At 41.4% G+C, this 17,783-nt stretch overlaps 1 protein-coding gene across 2 annotated transcripts in view; it reads right to left on the bottom strand.

The window, feature by feature from the left end:
• The window catches only part of LOC126278308 (selenoprotein N-like), a 104,620-nt gene that overhangs the window by 22,240 nt on the left and 64,597 nt on the right, over positions 1–17,783 (bottom strand). For both annotated transcript variants that reach the window (XR_007550684.1, XM_049978323.1), the window contains exon 5: positions 466–617. Coding sequence is in view for 1 of the 2 variants with exons in the window: in XM_049978323.1 (XP_049834280.1) it covers positions 466–617 (152 nt within the window). In the remaining variant the exon portion in view is untranslated. The remainder of the gene's footprint in view (positions 1–465; positions 618–17,783) is intronic.

The raw sequence follows: 17,783 nt of genomic DNA, 5'->3' as shown, positions 1-17,783 counted from the left end.
ACATGTGCCGTAACAATTTCGCTGTTTGCCTAAGAACATTTTCTTTGGATTTGCTTATGCTATGCACTAGACTTCCCCACCAAGGGAGGTTATTGCCTAAAATTTGAGTGACATTTAAGATTACATTTGGAAATAAACGTGAGATTTTTCTTTAACAATTACGTTTTCTTCTTTGCCATTTAGTCTACAAAAAGCTTAGTAATCTTCATGTACATTTAAAACAATGGGTAACATTTGCAGTTTTGTTGATGTACCACATGTACTGGTTTACTGTCAATGGGTAAATTAAATTCCTTGAAACATTCAACTGAGTTTCCCAATTTCTGCATCAGACTACATCCTCCCCAGTTCTTTCTTTCTCAGGCTGATAACTACGTATGTTTCTTATTGCCAATGTTCATTTTTTACTTCCAATTAAAAAAATAGAGAACAATAATTGTACACAATAGTTGATAAATAACTTACCTACATTAAGTTTTTTTGTAGGTGGTACTTCCAAATGAAAATAAAAGACCTTGCTTTTATCTCTGCTTATAATGATTTGACCTCTAAATTGGCCTGGGGTAAACCAGAATGGCAACAGTGGTGGGCTGTTCAGTTGAAATTCTGCATGGCACCTGAAAAAGTAATTAACTATTAAGCTTAAATAATATCTATAAATGCATATTATAATTAGTAGATAAATAAATAACTTGTGCTTCTGCAGTTAAGCTATATTGCTCTTATATATAAGCACAAGAGTATCGGTAGTTATGGAGGGATGATATTTATGTGCAGTATTTATTTGAGAGACATATTTTACCATGTGTACAATGACACATTTGCAGTTTTAGAATAATTATTTCAATTTATTGTTGATCATCCTGAAACTCATTCATTTTTTGTTTGCCATTTTCTAAATGTTTATTGCATTACAATGCAGAACTTCTGAACTTCAGACATGGATGCAAAAACTCTGTCTAAACGGGAACATGTTAAAAGAGCATGTAAAAGAACAACACATTAATCCAATGCTTTAATTTTCAACATATTATATAATGTTAATTTTGTGTGTTTTAATTCAATGTTTTAATTTTGAACATAATGTTAATTGTGTGTGTTTGATAGAAACTTGTAATATTCTGCTGTGCATATTCTGGACAGTATTATGATAATTCCTATATCATGTAAATGAGGAAAAGGATGATAATAAATGGAATGAAATGAAATAATAATAATAATAATAATAATAATAATAATAATACTTGTACTGTATATGCATGGTCCTGTCACATTAATGTGATCACTACCTATGATTGATGTCAATGTGCAATAACCACTCACAGAGGGCAGGTGGCAGCACAAGCAGAGTAGGATGCATAGTGTGTGTTGGGAGATGGGGAAGACAGTGCACTTGTTGTCATAATACAGAAACACAACAATTTATCTGACATCCAAAAGGGCATGGTCACTGGCTTTCAGGTGAAGGATGGAAGCATTTCGAATACGATTTCTGTTCATCAACAATGAAGGTTGGAATTTACACACTAGTACCATGAATGGACATGCAATGAGTAGCAAGAGGTGGCCTCTTGAGATGCATCACATTTTATGCTCTATTGGACAAATGGTTGTTGGTATATATAGTGTGAAACATCTGAAAGAAAACAGCCTGCAACCAGGAGGGAGCATTATGGTTTGAGGAATGTTCCTGTGGCTTTGCCTGGGTGGTCCTATAATTGTGGAAGGCATAATGGATCAACATAAGTATGCATCTATCCTAGAGGACCATGCCCACCACTATATGCATGTTTCTTTTTCCTTGGCACGATGGCATCTACCAGCTATACAATGCAACTTGTCTCACAGCTTTCAGTGCAGATGCATGGTTTGAAAAGCACCAGGATTAGTTCGCCATACTTCCCTGGCCTCCAACTCTCCTCATCTAAACTGAACCAAGAAATTGTGGGACCACCTCCACCAGGCTGTTTGCACGATGAATTCCCAATTCTTTTATTTATCCATCCATATTGTATGGATGGTCCAAGATTTACGTTTTGGCTTATTTTCCTGAAATGCATATCATTTGTTTTATTTGCAATTAGTGTTAACCTGTTTGCATTGAACCAAGAGCGGACATTCTTAAGGAATCATCAGCAGTTTTTTGAAGCAGCTGCTTTGGTGCACTTATCACACTAGTATCATCTGCGAATACCGTGGCATTTGCTGCACCATAAGACGTGTGGATGTTGTTTATATAGGTAAGAAACAATATTTGACCTGGAATACAGCCATGTGGTACTCCTATTTCCACTTTTTTTTGCATATAATATCAAATTTATTTTGTGGTTAGTGCAAGCTGACATCAGTCCTACAATCGGTATCGTGTTTTGTAAATATAATTCAAACCACAAACAGGAAACCTAGCACAGCTGCCCATGCCTCTGGAGTTGACATGGCTCCTATCCCTGTTGGTACCTTCCAGAACCTCACCGACACTCTTTCTGCATGCCTTGACTGCAAAAGGTGGTTGATCAAGCTTTTGGCTGGTGCTCACATTAATGTGACTGGACAGTGTGAGTCATTTCACAATTTACTTAGGAGCAAAAATACAGTTCACCTGAAACTCTATTGTCAGGTAAGTGTAAGACTTCTAAATTCCTTAAACATTATTCTCTGTTGTGACTGAGCATGGTGGTACAGTGTTTAAGACACTGGACTTACATTTGGAAGGAGCACGGTTCAGAACCCCTAGCTGCACATCTTTCCCTAAACTGCTTCAGGTAAATGGTGGTGTAGTTCTTTCAAAGCAGTTGCAGTTGATTTTGCTTTCCCCTACTAGTTGGTTTGTTTGTTTAAAAGAGGGGGAAAGAGCCAAACTATGAGGCCATCCATCCCATGTTCCTAATAAAACAATGCCACAAGAGTGAGAATAAGAGACATATAACACAAACGGAAAGAAAGGAAAGACTACAAAAATGAAGGAGAGGCAAATAACACTAAAAGTAATCAAAGAGGACAAGAGAACAACAGAGAGATGCAAGAAACAGTTAGAAGAGAGTAAAACAAGAAAGCAGATTAAAGTGGCTGGCTGACCACGAAAATAAAAAGGAAAAGCTAGCCACCCTGCAACAAATTAAAACCTTCACCCTAAAAGCACTAAGGTGGAGGACACAGAGGGACAAAGGACATGTGCTAAAACTCAGATCGATTGATAAAACCCACCCTCATGGGTGAAATGTAAAACCAAATCAGCTGATGAGGCATTGTCTGCTAAAATCGAGGCTAATGAGTCCGGCAACTGAAGATGAAGTTGCAGGGCAGCCAAAGAAGGACATAGCAGAAGAATATGGGCCACTGTCAACCGGGCGCCACACCAACGCTGAGGTGGGTCTTCACGGTGAAGGAGGTAGCCGTGGGTCGCCCATGCATGGCCAATACAGAGCCTGCACAAAACCACAGTCCCTGCGAGACCCCCTCATCGAGGACTTCCACACATTCGTGGCCCCCTTAATGGCTCACAGTTTGTTGTGCATACTGAGATTTTGTCATTCCGTCTCCCAAAGCTGAAAAACCTTGCAGTGTAGTAACGAACGAAGTCCCTTGTGGGGGTGCCCATCTCCAGAAGTGGTTTACATGTAGCCTGTTTGGCCAGCTTGTTAGCAAGTTCATTTCCTGGGATTCTGACATAACCAGGGGTCCAGACAAACACCACTGAACAACTGGACCATTCCAGAGCATAGGTGGACTCCTGGATGGACGCTACCAAACAATGACGAGGGTAGCACTAGTCGATAGTTTTCAGGCTGCTCAAAGAGTCAGTACATAAAAGAAAAGACTCCCCAGGGCATGAACGGAGATACTGAAGTGCATGAGAAATGGCCACCATCTCTGCAGTGAATACACTGCAGCCATCAGGTAAGGAATGCTGTTCAATATGGCTGCCATGCACATAGGCAAAGCCAACATGACCATCAGCCATCGAGCCATTGGTGTAAACCACTTCTGAGACCTGTAACACGCCAAGAATGTAGAGGAAGTGACAGCGGAGAGCCGCAGGGTTAATGGAGTCCTTGGGGCCATGTGAAAGGTCCAGGCGAAACTGTGGCCGAGGCATACACCATGGAGGCATACGTGAATGGACTGCAAGTAGAGGTGGTAAAGGGAAGGACTCCAGTTCGGAGAGAAGGGACTACACATGAACCACAATCATTAGCCCCGACCTGGGCTGCTGATGCGGGAGATGGACTGCCACAGACGGGAAAAGGATATGGTAATTCGGATGCTCAGGGGAACTACGAATGTGTGCTGCATAACTGCATGTCTGATTTGCAATGGAGGGACACCAGCCTCCACCAGTACACTGGTCACTGGACTCTTCCCAAGAGCTCTTGTCACTAGTCGAACCGCGCAGTGGTGCACAGGGTCAAGTAAATCCAACGCTGAGGGTGCTGCTGAACCATAAACCACACTCCCATCGTCAAGTCGAGATTGGACAAGGGCTCTGTAGACCTGCAGCAGTGTAGAGAGATCTGCACCCCAATTGGTGTTGCTCAGGCAACACAAGGCATTTAGGTGCTGCCTGCGCTTCTGCTTAAGCTGAAGAAGATGAGGGAACCAAGTCAAACGAGCATCTAAAACCAGTCCTAGGAATCTATATGTCTCCACTACAGTGAGTGGATCATCATTAAGGTAAAGTGCTGGTTCTGGATGAACAGTACAACACTGACAGAAGTGCATAACATGACATTGCGGCTGAAAACTGGAAGCCGTGGGCTAGAGCCCATGACTGCACCTTGTGGATGGCTCCTTATAGGCTCCACTCAGCAACACCAGTACTGGAGCAGCAATACGAAATGCAGAAGTCATTTGTATACAGAGAAGGTGCCATGGAGGGCCCGACAGCTGCTGCTAGACCGTTAATGGTCACTAAAAATAGAGAGACACTTAATACAGAGCCCTGCGGGACTCCATTCTCCTGGATATGGATCGAACTATGGGAGGCACCAACTTCTGTTCAGATGGCAGACTCTATGGACACAAGATTATCAGTGGTAGAGCAACACTGGCGGAAGCTGCCGTGACATGGAGCCAGTGAGCCACGTGACTCCAGGACCAAACCCAACTGCCAACATACCATATATTCCAGCAGCTTACAAAGAACGTTGGTGAGGCTGATGGGTCGATAGCTATTCACATCAAGGGTTTTTTTACCAGGTTTGAGAACCAGAATGATGGTGCTCTCCCGCCATTGCGATAGAAAGATGCCATCACACCAGATCCAGTTGAAGATGATGAGGAGATGTCGCTTGTATTCAGATGAGAGATGTTTAATCATCTGGTTGTGGATCTGATCAGGCCCACGAGCTGTGTCAGGGCAATGTGCAAGGGCACTGAGGAGCTCCCACTCTGTAAATGGGGCATCATAAGATACACTGTGGCATGTAGTGAATGAGAGGACGTTCCCTTCCAGCTGCTGTTGGAGCATGCAAAAGGCTGGGGGGTAGTTCTCCAATGCAGAGATCTCCAGTGCTCGGCAATCGCATTTGCGTCACCTGTTGGAGCTTGGTACCTGAAAAAGACATTTGATCCTTGCCCAGACTTGGGAAGGTGACATATGGCACCCAATGGTCGAGACGTTTCTCTCCCAACACTCCTGCTTCGTTTGATAAGGTAGTGAACATGGGCACAGAGCCGTTTAAAGACTATGAGGTGTTCTAGGGAAGGGTGCTGCTTATGCCGCTGTAGAGCTTGCCAGCGCTCCTAATTGCTTCAGTGACTTCTGGCGACCACCAAGGCCTTGGGCACCCTAAAGAGCGAGGGATCGCATTTTCTGCAGCAGAAACAATTGTTGTAGAAATGTGTGGCAGCCCCAGTATTTAAGAGGCAGAGGTCGAACTGTAATAGTACAGTTTTGACATCTCTGCCTTGGCCAGTAAGCATGGTTCCAAACCACAAGGGAATATGGGCATTAAAATCTCCCAAAAGTAGGAAAGGTTTAGGGAGTTGATCAATCAGTGCAGCTAAAACATTCAGGGGTACTGCACCATCTGGAGGAAGATATACATTGCATACAGTTATTTTCTGTGTCGTTCTTATTCTGACAGCCATAGTTTCAAGAGGGGTTTGAAGGGGCACATGTTCACTACAATCGGAGTTTAGGACATAAACGCAAACTCCACCTGACACTCGATTGTAATCACTACAGTTCCTGTAATATCCCTTATAGCCAAAGAGGACAGGGGTTCGCATTGCCGGGAACCAGGTTTCCTGGAGGGCAATGCAGAAAGCAGGTGTAAAGCTTAAAAGCTGCCCTAGCTGAGACAGGCGGTGGAAAAAGCCGCCTCAATACCACTGAAGGCATGGAACATTCAATGACGCAGCTTACGCCTCAGAGTCACCTGCTGCCACTGATTTATTGCCTGAGCAGTATATTTCCATTTTGTCTGCGGCTCTGGCAAGATCTGGGTCCTCAGCAGATGCCAAAATCTCCACCCCATCCTCAGATACAGAGCTTGTAGGTAGCAATGGTGTGTGTGCCACCGCAATTTCCTTAGTCTTAGGGGTTTACGTTTTGGATTTCTCTCGCTGCTCCTTGGGTTTCCCTGTCTGGGAGGGCTTAACTGCCTCAGTCTACAGGAATGAGGATGAGTGTGAAGCCCTGTGACCAAATGCTTTTGGGGTCTTGAGCCACTGGCAGGTGTCAACTTTCCCTCTAGCAGAAACCTGGGAAGGGAGTGACACAAGGCATTCCTTCCTAGCAAGAAAAGCCGAAAAAGACTTTTGGAGGGGGGGGGGGGTGTTGCTCCCGAAGCAGGTGGTGCAGGAGCAACAGGGAGGGAAATGCCCCCACCATCATGGGGCAGGTATGGTCTTCTGGCTCTGAGAGGTGACTTGGGTTAGCATAGCTGATGGTACCAGAACTGTTGTAGTGTGTAAGACGATGTCATACACACAGGACGCAGGCATTTAAATTTTCTCTTAGCCTCAGTGTAGGTCAATTGGTCCAGAGTCTTGTACTCCACGATTTTCCTTTCTTTCTGGAGAATCCTGCAGTCTGGCAAGCAAGGTGAATGGTGCTCTCTGCAGTTGATGCAAATCGGAGGCGGGGCACAATGAGTATTACGATTTGATGGGCATCCATAATCTCGGCATGCGATGCTGGAAGTACAGCGGCCGAACTTCCAGCACTTAAGGCACCGCATCGGGGGAGGGATATAGGGCTTTACATCACAGTGGTAGACCATCACCTTGACCTTCTCAGGCAATGAATCACCCTCAAAGGCCAAGATGAAGGCACTGGTGGCAACCTGATTATACCTCGGACCCCAGTGGACACGCTAGATGAAATGTACACCTCGCCGCTCAAAATTTGCGTGCAGCCCATCGTTGGACTGCAAAAGGAGGTCACTCTGAAATATGATACCCTGGACTATATTTAAGCTCTTATGGGACGTGTTAGTTACTGAAACATCCCCCAGCATGTCACAAGCGAGTAACTCCCGTGACTGGGCAGAGGATGCTGTTTTGATCAAGACTGACCCTGATCTCATTTTGGACAAGCCCTCCATCTCCCCAAACATGTCCTCTAAATGCTCTATAAAAAACTGAGGCTTCATTGTCATGAAAGATCTCCGTCAGCTCTCGAACACACAAGGTACTGGGGCGAATAAGATCTGCTGCCATCCTTAGCTGACATTCCTCCCGTGGTGTGGCAAGAGAGGGGCACGATTTGGGGTCGTACTTCTGTGTGTTGAAATGAGCTCGTTATCACTTAGAGACTGCTGGTGTTTCACCATCGGCAAGAAATGATGGCCTATGCTTCATCCCATGTCGTCTGCCCTGATGCCACCCGCTCTGACCAGGGGCCCTCCGCACAGGCACCACCCAGCCGCAGCAAAGGCCATGCGGCAGGATGGCCATTGCCGGGAGTCCTGATGCCCCAGGAGGATGGGCAACTACCTCTTGGCATACATGGGGAGTTAACGCCGCAGGCATCAGCAGAGCGATCCATGTGTGGTCAGGAGTCTACAACCAAAAAGGTACATGGCGGCTCCACCACAACGGGCTGGCTACCATGCTGGATATCAGGTGCAAAGAAGTCCATGGTCATCGTCGACACAGAAAGTGACACTGCATAGTGCATGGTGGGAAACACACCCAGGAAGGTGTCCTTGCCCTAAAGATGGAGAATGGGTGGGTCTGCAATGTGACAATGAGAAAGTGGGCTAAAGATCTCAATGCATGATGTACACAATGCACCATATCAGGCGCACTTCCCCAATTGGCTCGCTCTTCGGGACAATTTTGAAGAATGGAAGTCAAACCCTACAGGGAACCATCGCAAAGGCCAAAACGTATGATGCTCCTTTTTGTCACCTCTTACGACAGGCAGGAATATCTCGGGCCTGAAACTTCCTGGCAGATTAAAACTGTGTGCCCGACCGAGACTCGAACTCGGGACCTTTGCCTTTCGCGGGCAAGTGCTCTACCATCTGAGCTACCGAAGCACGACTCATGCCCGGTACTCACAGCTTTACTTCTGCCAGTATCCGTCTCCTACCTTCCAAACTTTACAGAAGCTCTCCTGCGAAACTTGCAGAACTAGCACTCCTGAAAGAAAGGATATTGCGGAGACATGGCTTAGCCACAGCCTGGGGGATGTTTCCAGAATGAGATTTTCACTCTGCAGCGGAGTGTGTGCTGATATGAAACTTCAAGAGTCTGCCAGTTCAGTTCCTTCAATATATTTGTGACACTCTCCCATAAATTAAACAAACCAGTGACCATTTGTGCTGCCCTTCTCTGTATACATTCAATATCCCCTGTTAGTCCTATCTGGTATGCGCCCCACACACCTGAGCAATTTCCTAGAACCAGCACACGAGTGATTTGTAAGCAATCTCTTTTATAGACTGATTGCACTTCCCCAGTCTTCTACCAATAAACCGATGTCTAACACCTGCTTTACCCATGACTGAACTTATGTGATCATTCCATTTATCCCTAAAAAGTGTTACATCCAGGTATTTGTATGAGTTGCCAGTTCCAAAGGTGACTCACTGAGGTGACTCACTGATATTGTAGTCATAGGATACTGCAGTCTGTGAGGTGAGAGATTTTACATTTCTGAACATTCATAGCAAGTGCGCCATGTTTAAATCTTATCAAGATCTGACAGTACATTTATGCAGCTTCTCTCAGGATAGTACTTCATTATAGTTAACTGCGCCGTCTACAAAGAGCCTGATTTTACAATTAATATGGTCTGCAAGATCATTAATATACTACACGAACAGCAAGGGTCCCAACACACTTCCCCAGGGCACACCAGGTGTCACTTCTACAACTGACTATGACTTTCTATCTAAGATAACATGCTGTGTCCTCCCTACCAAAAAGTCCTCAATCTAGTCACAAATTTCACTTGATACCCTATATGATCACACTTTTGAATATAAACATAGGTGTGGTACTGAATCAAATGCTTTTCAGAAATCAAAAAACACTGCATCTACCTGGTTGTCTTATTTTATTTCAACATCAAGTTCTGTAGGAGCAAATTGAGAAGCAAATCTCCAAGGTCATGGAATGTGTCAGTACATGAAGTTACAACATAAAAGTATTAACAGAAAAAAATAAAATGATTATGGACCTGAAAAAAGTCTAGCCACAAGTTTAAGTAAATGCAATCAACAATACAACAAGAATCAGCTTAATTTTTCAAGGAACTCCTCGACAGAATACAAGGAGGGACCCATGAGGAAACTCTTCAGTTCTGATTTGAAAGCGCGTGGATTACTGCTAAGATTTTTAAATTCTAGTGGTAGCTTATTGAAAATGGATGCAGCAGTATACTGCAGACCTTTCTGCACAAGAGTTGAGGAAGTCGGATCCAAATGCAGGATTGATTTCTGGCAAGTATTAATTGAGTGAAAGCTGCTTATTCTTGGGAATAAGCTAATGTTGTTAACAAGAAATGACAGTAAGGAAAAAAAAATCCTTTTAGAATGGGAAGAGTTACCCCAAAATATAATACCCTATGACATAAGTGAATGAAAGTAAGAAAAGTAGACTAATTTTTGTGTCGAACAATCACTCACTTCAGATACCGTTAGAACAGTAAAAATGGCAACATTTAGTCTTTGAACAAAATCCTGAACACGGGCTCTCCATCACAGTTTACTGCATCTGAATACCTAGAAACTGGAACTGTTCAGTTTCACTAATCATATGCCCATTCTGTGAAATTAAAATGTCAGCTTTTGTTGAATTGTGTATTAGAAACTGTAAAAACTCTGTCTTGCTGTTATTTAGCATTAGTTTATTTTCTACAAGCCAGGAACTTTTTCACGAACTACACTATTTGAAACAGAGCCACCGCTGCACACAACATCCTTTACTACCAAGCTAGTGTCATCAGAAAACAGAAATATTTTAGAGTTACCCGTAACACTAGAGGGCATATCATTTATATAAATAAGGAACAGGAGTGGGCCCAACACTGATCCCTGGGGCACCCCCCCCCCCCCCCCCCCCCCCCACTTGACCATACCCCACTTCTCAGTCATTCTCAACACTCTGAATAATGATCTTTTGCGGTCTGTTGCTGTTGCTAAAGTAAGAAGTGAACCAATTGTCAGCTACTCCCCGTATTCCATAATGGTCCAACTTCTGGAGCAATATTTTGTGATCAACACAAAGCCTTAGTTAAATAAAAAAATATGCCTAGTGTTCCAAAGATTTCAATATGTTGAGAGAAAAGTGCGAGTGCGTTTCACATGATCAATATTTCCAAAAACCATGATGGTTGGCATTCAAGAGGTCATTCTGTACACGATACCTCAGAATATGTTCTAAAATTCTACAACAAATTGATGTCAATGATATTGGATCGTAGTCTTGTGGATCACTTCTTCTACCCTTCTTGTAGACAGGTGTGACGTGTGCTTTTTCGCAAGAACTGGGCACAGGTTTTTGTTCGAGGGATCTACCATGGATTATAGACAGAAGAAGGGCTAACTCATCTGTGGTTTGTAGGATACTGTGAGAAAAGGGCAAGCGGAGTTCCACATTAGCAATGCTTTCTAAATCCCTGCTGATATGTGGTCAGAAACTTTTCTGTCTTAAGAAAAAGTAATACATTCAAGCTCAGAATGTGTTCAAGAATTCTGCAGCAAACTGACGTTAAGGGTATGTGTCTGAAATTATGTGGATCTGTTCTACTGTTTTTACATACAGGAGTCACCTGGACATTTTTTCAGTTGCTTGGGACTTTATGCTGGACAGGAGATTGTGATAAATGCAAGCTACGAAAGAAGCCAATGCTGCAGAATACTCTCTGTAAAACCAAAACGGGATTGCATCTGCACTTGGTGACTTATTTGTTTTCAACTCTTTCAGTCCTCCTCTGTGCCAGGGATACCTTATTTCTTCATCCTCCATGTGAGACTCTGCACAACAGTCAAACAACCATATGTTTGTATGATCCTTCTACAAGAATGATTTCTTAAATGTGAAATTTAAAACTTCAGCTTTCCTTTTGTTGTCTTCTATTAGCACTCCAGATCGCTCTTCTTAAATTTTATTCACAATTCCATCACATGTTTCATTTTGTTGCGGAAATGGGGATAGGAATTGCGAATATAGTTGAAGAAGAGCAATGGAAATTCTGTATTCGCTGCACTGTTGTAGGCATGCATACAAGGTGACATTTCGGCACTTGTGGAGATGTAACCTGCAGAAAATACAAATAACTTGCAGATCAAAGTTCCTCTTCTAATTTTCTTGTTTGGTGAACCATTTGGTTAATTTAAAAAAAAAAAAAAAAAACAAAGTTTTTGTGTATAGCAACAACTTTCAGAAACGAACTGTGGCCATAACATGCAACCTAACCAGGATGTCTAATCAAACAGCCACACAAAATACTGACTGGTTTGTAAAGGTAGTACAAATGGGATATGTACAAGGAAAAGTGTAGCACATTCTCCTGATGACATCCACTGGCAATCACACCCAGCCAAGCCCAGAGGAAGTCATCAAAGTAATAACCCTCTTTTGCTTGATTCACTGGTGAAACTTTTCGTGCATATTGCAACCAATGAGATTCATTTAGACAAAACAGCTCCATGAAATATTTATGTCATTATTTTACATGTGAATTAGTTAATTTTATGTTCTAACAACTGATTTATGAGCTACATAAGAACAACAATAGCTCTCTGAATATCGGTTTGCCTGAAAAATGGTACATAACTTTTTGAGTCAGCCCCTATGTGCTTCACTTGATACAAAGTGCAAATAGAAAATATGTTTGAAATAAAAGGATATTCAAAGTGGAATTTTATGTTCCCATTTGATGGAGATGTTACTTACAGGAGAACAATTTTTGACAATTTGCTATTAGACATAGCCACATTCAGTAAATTTGATGAAGATTTAATAGTAAACTATTTATCTTAATATTATGGGCAATTTTTTTCAAATATACTGACCAAACAGATTTAAATCACAAAATAAATATACTCTATAACCTATGTTTCCAGTTATGTAGAACATTACACCAGTATTATGTGTGTTTCAGTCATAATGTGCAAAATATTCTACCAAGAACTGACAGAACAATGCAATTATGTTGCCAACTCCATTGGTATGGCACAGTATTCAAAAAGTTGTTTAACACCATGTTCAGTACAGTCCATCTATCGAAGCAGGGCTGTGAATAACTGAAGCAAAGATATTTTATGAACTATCATGCCCCAGCCAGTGCCACCGAAATTGTACATACAGATGCATTAAGTTCTTTAGCTCTTTTAACAAATGTGCAAGCAACCAGCCCCTCAATGACCAACTTGACAAAACAATTTATCTTCCTGTAATCACACAGAATGAAAGACCATCGAAATAGTGTTCGAAGATGTGGTACAGATGTCCCAGCAGCTGGGAAAATGGTAAAATACAAAATTCAGAAGTGAATATAAATGTTTCTACTGTACGAACTATACGACAAAATGTACAGTATGTATAAAGTAAATTATACGAGGCAGAAGTACTAATAGCAGCAGAACTGCCACATATATTTATTATGATAGAACATGGGCAAAAGAAAATGAAATTAGTGTTTACAACATACAGGACAATAAAAAAGTCATTTACTTCTGCAGATGTCAAAATAAAGGTGGGGGCCTGTAGTATATGTACACAATGAAATGAGGGGTTGCATACCTGGCAAGCAGACAATTGTACAGAATCAGCAGAAATACAGACAGCATTCAAAGGGGGAAAGTGTTTGATATTAGGGATATATACTACCAAGCAGTCAGGTAAATTGTTTTCTACAAGAGCCAGAAGTTCTGTTAGACTAGGCTGTTAGGCAATTCACATAAATAATTACAGTAAGCGATCTAAATATTAACACACTGAAAGAAATATGTTATACTAGGAGTTTCAGTGGTCTAATCAAAACTTATGATCTAAATCTGGTAGTAAATAGTCTCACAAGGTGCAGTAAAGATACAGAGATATTAATAGATCACATAATTACTAATATACCACAATACAGACAAAAAGTACAGGTCAAACACAGCCTTCGCTGACCACAATGGGTATTAATAGACATATGAGATAACATACTCAAAAATATCTTTAAAGAGTTGTAACAAACAAAGCAAGCAAATATACAGATGTCACAAACATTAATGCAGTCTAAAGATTGGAGCGTTATATACCAAACAGCAAATGTAAATAAGGGATGGCAAACATTCTCCAAAACATTACCCTACAACATAGATCTCACATGCCCATTAGTATGTAGGAATACGAATGCTAAGAGCAATAAAAAATAACTCACAGCAGATGTAAAAAGAAGTGGGAAGAGCTAAAAAAAATTATGAACAACCTCACATAAATCCCATGCAAACAAACTTTGATGCCTATGGAAACAAGATATCATATAAGAAACTGATAAAAGAAACCAAATCCCATTACTACATAAACAAAATTACAGCTTCTAATAAAATCACAAAGACCATACGGTCACACATAAAGAGAGAGAGGGAAAGTGTTGACATGAAAAATAGTGGGAACATTACTACAAAGAAAAATGGGACAGAAATCAGGGACCATAAGTTAACAACATTTTAAATTAACATAATGTTGAGGTAGTGGGCAAATTAATAAAGCAAAACTCTCCTTCTGACACAAAATGCATACTAAGTACTCCTGATGAGGCAAAAAGTTTGTTCCTTCTCCCAACAAATGAACCTGAATTAGTAAAAATAATTACATTGATTAAAAACAAGAAATACTGAGTGACCAGATTGTATTTCTACTAGACTAATTAAATGCAGACTACAGAGGGCAGTACAGCCTCTGACTTTTCTCAAAAACTTATACATGGAAGAAGAAATATTACCACCGTGTTTAAAAGAAAGAGTTAAGTGACCCCTCTTTTCAAATGAGCAGCAAGGAAGAGCCAGGAAATTACTGATCACTAACTATTACACCTTTCTTACATAAAATAACAAAATGTGTAATTATATTAAAAACAAAGATTCCAAGACTTACCAAGCGGGAAAGCGCCGGCAGACAGGCACATGAACAAAACACACAAACACACACACAGAATTACGAGCTTTCGCAACTGGCAGTTGCTTCGTCAGGAAAGAGGGAAGGAGAGGGAACCACATCCTTTCATTTTTCCCTCTCCTTCCCTCTTTCCTGACAAAGCAACTGCCAGTTGCGAAAGCTCGTAATTCTGTGTGTGTGTTTGTGTGTTTTGTTCATGTGCCTGTCTGCCGGCGCTTTCCCGCTTGGTAAGTCTTGGAATCTTTGTTTTTAATATATTTTTCCCATGTGGAAGTTTCTTTCTATTTTATTTACATCATCATTAAAATGTGTAATTAAAGACACAATAGAAATTTTATAGTAAAATGCAATATCTGAATGATGCCCAGCATGGGGTTAGGGTAGAATCTCTACTCTAAGCATAAAAGGTAAAATAATCCCCCATTTGGATCTCCGGGCGGGGACTACTCAGGAGGACGTTGTTACCAGGAGAAAGAAAACTGGCGTTCTACGGATCGGAGCATGGAATGTCAGATCCCTTAATCGGGCAGGTAGGTTAGAAAATTTAAAAAGGGAAATGGATAGGTTAAACTTAGATATAGTGGGAATTAGTGAAGTTCAGTGGCAGCAGGAACAAGACTTCTGGTCAGGTGAATACAGGGTTATAAATACAAAATCAAATAGGGGTCATGCAGGAGTAGGTTTAATAATGAATAAAAAATAGGAGTGCGGGTAAGCTACTACAAACAGCATAGTGAACGAATTATTGCGGCCAAGATAGACACGAAGCCCACACCTACTACAGTAGTACAAGTTTATATGCCAACTAGCTCTGCAGATTATGAAGTAATTGAAGAAATGTATGATGAAATAAAAGAAATTATTCAGATAGTGAAGGGTGGCGAAAATTTAATAGTCATGGGTGACTGGAATTCGGTTGTAGGAAAAGGGACAGAAGGAAATGTAGTAGCTGAATATGGATTGAGGCTAAGAAATGAAAGAGGAAGCCGCCTGATAGAATTTTGCACAGAGCACAACTTAATCATAGCTAACACTTGGTTCAAGAATCATAAAAGAAGGTTGTATACATGGAAGAAGCCAGGAGATACTGACAGGTTTCAGATAGATTATGTAATGGTAAGACAGAGATTTAGGAATCAGGTTTTAAATTGTAAGACGTTTCCAGGGGAAGATGTGGACTCTGATCACAATCTATTGGTTAAGAACTGCAGATTAAAACTGAAGAAACTGCAAAAAGGTGGAAATTTAAGGAGATGGGACCTGGATAAACTGAAAGAAACAGAGGTTGTACAGCATTTCAGGGAGAACATAAGGGAACAATTGACAGGAATGGGGGAAGAAATACAGTAGAAGAAGAATGGGTAGCTTTGAGGAATGAGATAGTGAAGGCAGCAGAGGACCTAGTAGGTAAAAAGATGAGGTCTAGTAGAAATCCTTGGGTAACAAAAGAAATACTGAATTTAATTGATGAAAGGAGAAAATATAAAAATGCAGTAAATGAAGCAGGCAAAGAGGAATACAAACGTCTCAAAAACAAGATCGACAGAAAGTGCAAAATGGCTAATCAGGAATGGCTAGAGGACAAATGTAAGGATGTTGAGGGTTATCTCACTAGGGGTAAGATAGATACTACCTACAGGAAAATTAAAGAGACCTTTGGAGAACAGAGAACCAGATGAAAACCCAGTTCTAAGCAAAGAAGGGAAAGCAGAAAGGTGGAGGGAGTATATAGAGGGCCTATACAAGGGCAATGTACTTGAGGACAATATTATGGAAATGGAAGAGGATGAAGATGAAGATGAAGATGAAATGGGAGATATGATACTGTGTGAAGATTTTGACAGAGCACTGAATGACCTAAATTGAAACAAGGCCCCGGGAAGTAGACAACATTCCATTAGAATTACTGATAGCCTTGGGAGAGCCAGCCCTGACAAAACTCTACCATCTGGTGAACAAGATGTATGAGGCAGGCGAAATACCCTCAGACTTCAAGAATAATATAATAATTCCGATCCCAAAGAAAGCAGGTGCTGACAGATGTGAGTATTACCAGACAATCAGTTTAATAAGCCACAGCTGCAAAATACTAACGCGTATTCTCTACAGACGAATGGAAAAACTGGTAGAAGCTGACCTCGGGGAAGATCAGTTTGTATTCCATAGAAATGTTGGTATACGTGAGGCAATACTGACCCTACGCCGTATCTTAGAAGAAAGATTAAGGAAAGGCAAACCTACATTTCTAGCATTTGTAGACTTAGAGAAAGCTTTTGACAATGTTGACTGGAATACTCTCTTTCAAATTCTGAAGGTGGCAGGGGTAAAATACAGAGAGCGAAAGGCTATTTACAATTTGTACAGAAACCAGATGGCAGTTATAAGAGTCGGGGGGGATGAAAGGGAAGCAGTGGTTGGAAAGGGAGTGAGACAGGGTTTTAGTCTCTCCCCGATGTTATTCAATCTGTATATTGAGCAAGCAGTGAAGGAAACAAGAGAAAAATTCGGAGTAGGTATTAAAATCCATGGAGAAGAAATAAAAACCTTGAGGTTCGCCGATGACATTGTAATTCTGTCAGAGACAGCAAAGGACTTGGAAGAGCAGTTGAACGGAATGGACAGTGTCATGGAAGGAGGGTACAAGATGAACATCAATGAAAGAAAAACGAGGATAATGGAATGTAGTGGAATTAAGTCGGGTGTTGCTGAGGGAATTAGATTAGGAAATGAGACACTTAAAGTAATAAAGGAGGTTTGCTATTTGGGGAGCAAAATAATTGATGATGGTTGAAGTAGAGAGGATATCAAATGTAGACTGGCAATGGCAAGGAAAGCATTTCTGAAGAAGAGAAATTTGTTAACATCGAGCATAGATTTAAGTGTCAGGAAGTCGTTTCTGAAAGTATTTGTATGGAGTGTAGCCATGTATGGAAGTGAAGCATGGACGATAAATAGTTTGGACAGGAAGAGAATAGAAGCTTTTGAAATGTGGTGCTACAGAAGAATGCTGAAGATTATATGGGTAGATCCTATAACTAATGAGGAGGTATTGAATAGGATTAGGGAGAAGAGAAGTTTGTGGCACAACTTGACGAGAAGAAGGGATCGGTTGGTAGGACATGTTCTGAGGCATCAAGTGATCACCAATTTAGTATTGGAGGGCAGTGTAGAGGCTAAAAATCATAGAGGGAGACCAAGAGATGAATACACTAAGCAGG

This window comes from Schistocerca gregaria, chromosome 6, assembly GCF_023897955.1.
Source record: "Schistocerca gregaria isolate iqSchGreg1 chromosome 6, iqSchGreg1.2, whole genome shotgun sequence".
NCBI lineage: Eukaryota > Metazoa > Arthropoda > Insecta > Orthoptera > Acrididae > Schistocerca > Schistocerca gregaria.
This window is presented reverse-complemented; position numbering and strand designations above follow the sequence as displayed.